The 10,246-nt window shown below is 42.0% G+C and overlaps 1 protein-coding gene across 2 annotated transcripts in view; it reads right to left on the bottom strand.

Moving 5' to 3' along the window:
• pcdh7a (protocadherin 7a) overlaps positions 1-10,015 on the bottom strand; it is a 58,943-nt gene extending 48,928 nt beyond the window's left edge. The window contains exons 1-3 of one of the 2 annotated variants that reach the window (XM_008416969.2): positions 9,509-10,015; positions 7,452-9,356; positions 4,335-5,508 (exon numbers count right to left, since the gene is read on the bottom strand). In XM_008416969.2, coding sequence (XP_008415191.1) covers positions 4,335-5,508; positions 7,452-8,848 — 2,571 coding nt within the window. In that variant the 5' untranslated portion in view covers positions 8,849-9,356; positions 9,509-10,015. Of the gene's footprint in view, positions 1-4,334; positions 5,509-7,451 lie in introns of both variants that reach the window. The other variant, XM_008416961.2, reaches the window with a different exon arrangement.
• Between the last annotated feature and the right edge of the window lie 231 nt (positions 10,016-10,246).

Genomic DNA, 10,246 nt, shown 5'->3' on the forward strand with positions numbered 1-10,246 from the left:
GATAGATAGATAGATAGATAGATAGATAGATAGATAGATAGATAGATAGATAGATAGATAGATAGATAGATAGATAGATAGATAGATAGATAGATGAGTGCAAAATTTGATGAGTGGATTTAGACAATGAAGCTGGAAACAAAAAGTGGAGAAACTGATACGTTCCCCTACTCTGTGTTCTCTACTATGCTTATCCAGATATGTAACCTTGTAAATGAAATTTCAAACTTTTCCAAATTGCATAGGATCCCTGAATACAAATAGAAAAGCACCAATCACCTTAGCCATGCAGCCCAGCTCTGATAGGCAGAGTTCCTCAAAGGTATTCAAATGACAACAATGACACACAAGGTCCAGAATGTCAATTTCCACTTTCTCGAGCTCAAAGCCTGCAGCATAATATTACAGATAATTACCAAACATGTGGTTCACCCAGTACGGTTAGATAGAAAAGAGCAGAGTAATTTTCTGCTGCCGTGGTGCAGCGGTAGCAGCCGTTTTCGTTCCCTAATTGCATCTGGCATCCGTCCACCACCCAGTTTGACTTCATTATGAGATGGAGGTATTCTGTCTTAAATGACTTCTACTCAATTACGCCACAAAGTTCCTCCCTACAATCAAACTAAACTGTGCATGTTGTACTCAATGGCGGCTTTCAGACCAGCTTAGCCATATTACACCCTATTGTTTGATTTAATAGCCGCAGCCATTTAGGCACGCTGCAGATAATTCTACCTCTTACTAAGTATTCTCTTCTAATCCTCACATCCTTGATTTTTCTTTTTCTACTTTTCAGTGTCACACGCATGAGGTGCTCTTCCTAATAACCAGTGTGATGAAATGTTACAACTGCTATCTGTACTAACTTGCTTCTCTTTCTTTGAAAGAATCTGAAAGGCTTTCACTGAAAGACTCTTAAGTGAAACATAGCCTCATTCAAAATAAGGATCATGGTTCCTCATAAATCCCAGAAAGCAGTTTTAGCTGTTTTGCTTTGTGACAGTCGACAAACCCTACAAGGTGTAAGAAGCAAACAGATTTTTACTGAATGAGTGAGTTCCTGGGGATTGTAATCTTTGCTGCCTTTGGGAGAATCTCAGGGCATAAAATAAGTCAACCAGCAACTTCAAACATGTGTTCACATTCTATGCTACAAACATTTTAATTGATTTTGTCAAAAAATGCCTTTGAACTGTACAGTAATGGTCATTTGTGTGGGCCAGACAAAGGGCAATCAACCTCTATTTCTTGTGAGCTCTTAAAGGGGCAGTATGATGTATTTTCAGGCACATAGTCCCATTTTATAGCACAATCAAGTAACTATGTTACCTTTATTTTTTATACAAAAAAATACTGTATATATAAAATATTACTTACAAGAAATTTGACTTTGTAATTCAACGTATTGAAATTGTCTGAAGAAACTCCTGCTCTATCTGACACTCTGCCTTCAAGAAGTCATCACCTCATAGCTCCTCTATCAACACTTTAACAATGTTTTTACCAAAAAGAAGCTCAGGCTGAACTCAGCAGATGTGCAGATCCACCAGGTATTTGCAAGTTGTTGCTGGAAAGTCTGAAGGAACTGAGTGAGGAAGTTGCAGGGGCGGGGTGCACTGTGAGGCGGAAGCTTGGAAGATTAGAAACTGCAGCTTTCGGGAGGAGCTTTGTCGAAGGTGTTGCTCGCTTCCACTAAGTGTTTTGCGCAGCTTAATGGGTGCCACAGAAGATCAAAGGATTTCTCAAATAGGCATGAAAAAAAAAAAAATCAACACTAGGTATTGTTTTTGATGGGAATAATATTGTAACATGACGTGAGGCTCAAAAAGAGGATTTTACATAATACTGCCTCTTTAAATAAAATGACTGACCGGATTTAGAAACTAATGAGAGCTTCGTCTAGCGTCTTTGTCTTGTGGCAAACTACCTGTGGGACTTTGATGCCTTTCTTTCAGCAACTGTGTTATTGTTGTCACTCTTCTATTAAGGTCAGATTTGTGGAGTGCAGAACTAATAACTGCTCTGCCACAAGTCCTTTAGTAACCAAAGGCTTCTTGGCTATCTCTCAGAAAAATGCTCTCCTCCAGTTGCGGTGAAGAGCCGTGTTCTGGAAGGGTTGCACCTGCGCAACACCTTTTCTATATTAAGCTGATAGATTGAATGATGCTCCATAAAAATAATCAAAGATTGGAATGCTGCTTAATAACCGAACCCTGCATTAAACCTCCACAACTTTATCCCGGTCGGCTGTGTTTTGTGGTTGTGCTCCCTACAAACCTCTAAGCCCTTCCTGGAACAGCTGGATTTATGCTGGGATTAATACACAGACAGGTCGACTTCTGTGGGAAGTTGGAAGCACTTAATTATATATCAGCTTATCAGATTAAAGAGGCTAACTACAAAGGCGCGCCACCCTTTTTAGACTCTTGGTAATAATTAAAAAAATAAAACTAAGTTTATAGTGTTTCATTATTTCTTTATTATCAGTAAGAATGCACTCAATGCATTCTTACTTATTAAGATCCTGCTCACATTTTTCGGTCATTAACTACTTCTGCTATCTTCAACTAATTGTGCTAATTCATATATCAAAACATTCTGCTTCTTCTGGAGATTTCTGCTATGACTTTTGCTAAAATTCACTATTGTACTTTTTGAAATAATTGCCCTTTTGCGCAAATATTTGCCCCATTGAAATACATGGTGGAATTCTCTAACTGTTGTCATTTGCTAGAGTGTACACTCTAATAACTGATGTTTTTTAACTTTCCATGCTTTTTGACAAACAAAATGATGCTGTTCATACATATTTCACTGTACAATAATTCTTTATGCATTAAAAAGTAGCCATGTGTGTCTACTTTAAGAAACTATTACTATCATTGCTACAAGTCTGACTGTTTTCTGTCAAACTCTACTGGAGTACAGCCATGTCACACCTTCTGCTTTCTAGCTGTACTTCCTCCTCAATAATGTTCGACTTTGTGGTGGCCACATAAACCCTTCTCCCTCCACAAATTACATTGAAATGTAGCTTCCTCATAAATGTCTCCAAACTACTAAAGAGTTAAAGTCAGGTCTTTGCATGCACAGACCTGACAAATGAAGTCCTTGTATACTTGTAGGAAATACAAGCAAAATGTGTTCAAAACTGAGTCTTAAGTGCAACTCAAAACCACAAGTGTTTTGTTTCAGAACAAACAAAGGAACTACAAGGCCATTGAGACAATTTAATTATAAGTCAATACAAATTACCTGTTTTTCACACCAGAGATTAAGCTTTAGTAATTATAACCTGCCAGCATTTATAGCTTAATTGAACATTTTTAAACCATAATTGGAGGCAGATTCAATTAATGCGAGAGCGGAGCAGAAGGAAAGATTTAAACCGGCAAGGCATAGGCTGAATTGGAACACATAATGTTCTAGTTATTTCTAGTATCTCAGTAATGTCTCTGAGTCTTATCAATTACCTCTGCAGATGGGGTGGCTCTTTCAATTCAGTTCTAATTTTATGTTAAAGTCTTCTGTTCAAGGAGACCACACAGACTCATGCAATAATGATGGCAAATACTTTTAGAGATCCCTTTTCCATTTTAGCAAAAAATTAGTTTTGCTAAACAAATATTAACCCTGCTGTGCTCAGAACTGGATCTAACACGCTACTGACCTCAAAACCTAATCAATAAGCAGGAATATAGAGAAGAGAAATTTCTTTAGCTTGAACTTCTATTCAAATGTTGAAACATACTTGAGCATGCTCTATTACAAGTCCAAACTGGGGCAGACTCATCTCCCTCCCTCTTGCTTCTCCTAAAGACTTAACCCTAATGCTCTCTCACGCTCTCTCCTGCTCTCTCCTGCTCTGACACATGCATATACACACAACCACACCTAAAGCTCTCAGCCCTGAGCTCAATGTACCATAAAAAAGAACCACTTCAGTCATAACAGTTATTTTAACCACAAAGCTATTACAATAATACATACCGGACAAAGAACAAGCTCCAGGAACAATCTAAACTACAAAGCACATTGCCAGAAGAAACAGTGTTTTCAATCTTGACCAAAAATACACATAATCATGTGTCCAGTTTTTGTTGGAAACCACAACACTGTGTAGGCTACAAGATGTAACGTTACCATGTAAATAATGTTACCAAATAAATAATTTGCACAGGAACTATCATCACCACCCTTCAGCAGTATACAAATAGATATGACAGAAAAACCTCCAATAATTCCTGAATATTACAAGTTGTTTAAAGCTTGTATGTATGGGTAAGTATTTAGAAATCTGTTTGCAATAACATATGCTGAAGCATAAAAATTACCTGTGCATCCACCAAGGTGGCATTCGCCAAGCTCTCATTGATGAAGACGTGAACCAGTGCGGTGGCACAAAGCGAAGGGATGCCACTGTCGTTGACTCGTACAACCAGGCGATGAAGACCTTTGTGGCGCCGCTCCAGAGGCTCTGCTAGAGTGATAACTCCATTGGTGTGGCCAATCTCAAATAGTCTGAATGGATTTCCCCCCACTAATGCATAGCGAAGGTCAGCGTTTGGTCCAGTGTCTGAGTCTATGGCCGTTACAGTCCTGACAATGGTGCGAGCACTGCTGGCAGGTGGTAGGAGAGTGTAGGACTCATTGGCGGGAGACGTAATCGAAGGCGCATTGTCATTTTCATCTGTCACAAAAAGCGAGACTGTGGCAGTGGCAGTTTTGCGGGGTTCCCCTCCATCCACAGCCCGAACACGGAAGGTGTATGTGGAAAGCTTTTCACGATCAAAGGATGCAGCAGAAAAGATTGTTCCGGTGTTGTTCTCAATGGAGAATAACTCTTCTCGCTCATTCCTGCTATCTTCTCCCTCCGCCTTGTCCCCCGTCTTTCCATCTGCCCCGTCTACCTCTACGAACAGGCTGAGCTCCGCGTTCTCACCTTCGTCTGCATCGGTCACTGTAACCATCCCGACTGGACTGTTGGGGAGCAGGTTCTCCTTTACATAGAATGTGAAGATTTCTTGAACAAACTTTGGTGCGTTGTCATTGCGATCAGTCACTTGGACAACAACGGTTGCAGAACCTTGCAGAGAGGGCGTTCCTTTGTCCTTTGCAATTACTCGCAACTCATACCTCTCTCTTTGCTCACGGTCAAGAATTCCTGTAGCTCGGATATCTCCATTATCTACATCTATGTAAAAAGGTCCGTTAGAGGCAGGATCCAAGGAATATGCAATTTCAGCATTTTTGCCACTGTCTGCATCTGTGGCTACTACAGTGACCACCCTTTCACCAGGTCCATTGTTCTCGGCAAAGTGGACCTCCACATTGCTCTGGGCAAAGATTGGAGCATGATCATTGATGTCTACCACCCGCACCATCAAGGAACTGTTACTGGATAGACTGGGGCTGCCAGAATCTACTGCCACAATGGTTACGCTGTACTCTTTTGTGGCCTCATAGTCCAGCAAGGCTGAAGTATGTAAGAAATATTTTTTCTTGTTTCTGTGGAAACAGATGAAAGAAAAGATATCATCAGTACAGAAGCTGCTTTAAATGGAAACAATATCCGTTTTGTTCCTTAATGTGGCCAAACAAGGTCACTGCCTTTCATCATTTGGTTGTTCTTTTTATGTTTAGTGTAATATTTGCTAAGTTTGATTTCATTAAACTCAGGGTCATGATGTATTCTAACATGTCCAAAAAAAGCCTTCTGACATACTTGTTATAAAGTAGATTTCTAACTGCTAGAATGTGGTGATAATGTTTTGAATTGTGTTTTTGCATGCTAATTGTCTACAAATGTTAATAAATTAAGAAACTACAGGTAATTATTTCACTTAATCAAAAAATATTGATTTGAGCAAATAATTTAATAATTTGTTTTCCTTTAGCATGAAATCATTTCAAAGACCATGAATGATTGCTGTGATTTCCTGAGACATTCATAGTAAAAAAAAAAAAAAAAAATGTGTGACTGTGACATTTTAATCAAATTAGCCTATTGATTTTGATAGAACACTCACATGATTTGAGCTTTAGTAATTTTCTTCAGTGAAGGAAAACCCCAGGATTGAAAATCATAATTCTCATTGTACGGGTCTTACAGTGTTTGAGGGCAGTTAATAACCCAAAAGGGGCCATGACTTCTCACCCTCACGCCTTTAGGCAATGTTCTCACAAATGACTGAGTTTTGACATTTGGAGTCTGTGGAGCAAAAGTGACATTAAAAAATGTAAATCCCTTCACCTCCATAGATATTTCTAACCAAAGTTTACAGACAGGATGACAGCCTAACCACTCTGTAGCATTAGCAGATGAGTGACATTGCTGTAATTCCCATGCAGTTCTTGAGGGACCTCTCTTTAAAAAACAGAGGGCAGGGTGCAAGGGTGTAAAAATATTCCTTTCTCTGAGAGGAAATGGCAAAACTGGAGAACAGATATTGTTTAAAGTTTATATGTCAAACGTAATACTGTTCTTGTATGTATGTAAATTTCCACTTTTAAATTCATATAAGTTGCATACTTCTCTAGGAAAAGGTTGAGTCAGGACCTATTATCTGGTTATTGAATTTATAAACAACAGTGCGAATGATGGTCAATTACATTACAGTAAACTAGATTTAGAACCGACTGCTCAGAGAAATTTGTACAAACTAGCGGTTGATCATTTTGGTAATAATATTAAATTATAATACCATGTTTAAAACATTTGCTGGCAACTCCAATATGGTACTAAATGATACTTCCACAATTACAATAAGTGTAATCTCTCATTTTTCATTAACGTTTCTACATCCTTAAATTTAAACCAATCATTTTGAACTTTTTTGAAGCTTCACATCTTTCAAAAGGTAAACGTTTTCAGACACATGTACTTTGAGGTATCTCAGCATCTTCCTAGAAGATTTAATATCAGTTGCGGACTTATTGATTAAATGCGGCGAAGGAATTAATAACTGAAAGCCAGTGTGGGTTTTATAAATCTGTTTGCAACTATTCAACATACACAGATCAGCCATAGCCTCTGCCAAAAGTTGAAGCGTTATTATGGCACCTGTAAGTGGCTGGGATAGATTAGGCCACGGGTGAGCTTTGTGTTCTCAAAATAGATGTGTTAGAAGCAGGAAAAATGAACAATTGTAAGGATTTTTGCAAGCTTGACTAGAGCAAAATTGTGATCGCTAGACAACTGCATCAGCAACTTGCTCTGCATTGTACAATGTTGTGAACCAGCAAAAGGCTCATAAATGAATATTGGTCGATCAAACACACAAGTTACTGTAGCTCAAATAGCTAAATAAAGCAATGTAGGTACTGCAACAAAGGAGTCACAATATAAAGAGCATCACAATTTGTTTGGTCGGGATGTCCGTCGTGGACATAATGTTATGCTTGATTGATTCAGAGTGTTACTTTGAAGGGTTACCTTTAGCTTAGCTTACCTGTCAAAGGCTTCATCTGCAGGTGGGGGTGGGAGTAGTGTCTCGCCTGCTGGTTTCAGAGTGAATGGGACATCTCCTACCACAGTGCAGGTCACTGCCCCGTTTTCCCCCTGGTCTCGATCTGACACCTGAACCAGAGCGACAGGCGTGTCCACTAGAACGTTCTCTGGCACCAGTGCAGCCCCGTCCCGTACAAGGATCCGTCCGATCTTTCTGATCTCCACAACTGGAACATTGTCGTTTTCATCCCGAACGGCCAAAACTACTGTGGTGCGATCGGTCCGTGGCGGCTGACCCCGGTCCCTGGCCATCACTGTGAACTTCAGCTGGGCCACCTCTTCCCTGTCAATCCTGTGAAGAACGCTCAACCAACCAGTTGCCTCATCCAGCCGCAGGAGTCGCCTGACATTTTCCGTAGCAGCTCCAAAGACGTACTCCACCTGCCCGTTTACTCCAATGTCCCAGTCAGAGGCTCTGACCTGGAGAACAGGTGTGCCTGGAGGAGCATTTTCAGTCATCTCAGCTTCATACGTGGACCTCTCAAATTGCGGACTGTTGTCATTCACATCAGTTATAGAAACCCGGAGCAGAGCTTGGGAGGAACGTGGTGGGTTCCCTCCATCTCGAACTTTGAGGACAAGCTCATATGAGTCCTTCTGCTCTCGATCCAATGTGCCTTTCACAATGAGCTGAGGCTGCTTCTCACCATCTGGTATGTCTGCTACTTGCAGCTCAAACACACTGCTCCTTGCTCCTCCTCCACTATCACCACTTCTGCCCCTGCGGTCTAGTCCATCCACTCTAGTAATGGGGTTTCCTCCTGCTGTGCGCCTCGTTGAACTTGACCCAGCTCCATTATCTTGGATAAGTTCATAGCGGTCAATGCCATTCCGCCCAAAGTCCCTGTCTGTGGCTGTGGGAAGCAGGTACAGAGTCCCAATGGGGCGGTTCTCCTCAACTGAGAGCTGCAGGACAGGCGAGGGGAAGGAAGGCGTGTTGTCATTGATGTCTGTGATGACAACTCGACCTTCAAAGAGGTCTACCCAGCTCTGCAGTGGTCCTATGACTGACACCTCAAAGTCCAAGAAACACTCATTCTCATCGAAGATCATCTGGCACTGTGAGAGCTTCTCTCGGTCTATGCGCTTTGGGCCTGTGGTCAGCTCACCTGTCACGTTGTCGATCTTGAAGTATTCTGAGCCACTCTCCAGGGCAAAGGTGACGTCTCCGCTGCCAGTGCCCGCCGTTAGACCCAGGTCGGCGGCCACGCTGCCTATCCTCACATCCGGCGGGCCCTCCTCCGCCACCCGGTACCGGAGAGCTGAGTCGGCAGCCGGTAGCTGAGTCAGCAGCTGCAGCAGCAACACCACAGAGTGCACTGCACCAAGGCTCGGCATGGCTCCTTTTTGCTTCCTTCCTCCTCACTCCCCAGCTGTGGGCTCCTCTCTTAGTTTATTGGTGTTTTGTGGTCTGGTGCAGCTTCACAGCGTGGGTGTCTGATTTATCCTTTCTTACCTTCTCTATCGCTCTCTGCGGACTGCCGCCTGGGGTCCGGGAAAAAGCTTCAGTGTAGTTCACTTCAGCAGATCCTTTCTTTCTTTTCTTTTTCTTTTTTTCTCTCCTCCTACACTCAGTAGTGGGTTTTCAACTTCTATAAAAATATTTCTGCATTCTTACTTGCTTCTTTAAGCCACAAGGATGTAAAAAAGAAAAAAAAAAGTCCATCATGCTTTCTATTAATCAACCTGTGATTAAATCCGCTTCACTCTTTACATTCTCCTTTAAGCCATAGGAGATATCCTGAAGAGGCTCTTTATCAATTTATAATGCCCATTTGGAAGTTCTTTTGATTCCAGTCACACTCGGGACAGAGGCTTTTCAGATAGAAACTGCAATGCAGCACCACTACACAAAAGAAGCGAGAAAAAGAAGAAATGATTTTTTTTTTTAAAATAAAAGAAACACCAATCAATTCGGGGTGAAAACAGACGCTCAAAAATTATCACAAAGCTTTGCTTGCGAAAAAAAGATGCTTCTGCTGAGTCTTTTTTTCTTACCTTCTGAACCCTCCGCGTTTCCCGCAGTGGAGCAACGTGCCAAGCACTCAGATTCCTTTACGCAAGTTAGAAGAAGAGGACGAGAGCGAGTTTCTTCAAATCGCTTCTCCCCATCAAAATAAAAGAAGAAGAAAAAAAAAAACTGTTGTGTCCCCCTATTTTGGTGGGATTGCCCCGTTACTCGGCATAGATCAGAGTATTCCGTCCTAGGGATGGATGGGTAGATGGAAGCAAACATGCAGCGGCGGTGGACCGAGAGCAGATGCGTATTTCTTCCAAGAGTCCCGCATTCTCTCACTCGCTCACTCCTCCTCCTCCTCCAGCTCTTTTTTCCCCTCCCTCTCACCTGCACTGCTCGGGACTGCTGCTGCCTCCGGTCTCCGGTGATGCTGCAGTCTCTCTCTCTTTCTCTCTCTCTCTTACACACACACTCTCTCTCTCTCTCTCTCTTCTGCGCTACTGCAACATTTTCGCCGTAACTCGATCGCCGAGCTGTAACAGGAGAGGCAGCAGAGGCGGTGTTGGGTCGCTCTCTCTCTCTTTCTCTCTCTCTCTCTCTCCCTCTCTCTTTCTATGTGTATGGGTTCGTGTGCGTGTGTGTGTGTGTGTGTCGGTTACCGGGGACAGACCTCAGCCCCTCTCTCCTGTCATAGGAAGATTAAATGGCTTGCTGTCCCGGCCGCTGACAGCTCCTGGTGGGGAAATATCTTTATTCACATATTCATACAGGGGGACAAA

Source organism: Poecilia reticulata, linkage group LG1 (genome assembly GCF_000633615.1).
Source record: "Poecilia reticulata strain Guanapo linkage group LG1, Guppy_female_1.0+MT, whole genome shotgun sequence".
NCBI lineage: Eukaryota > Metazoa > Chordata > Actinopteri > Cyprinodontiformes > Poeciliidae > Poecilia > Poecilia reticulata.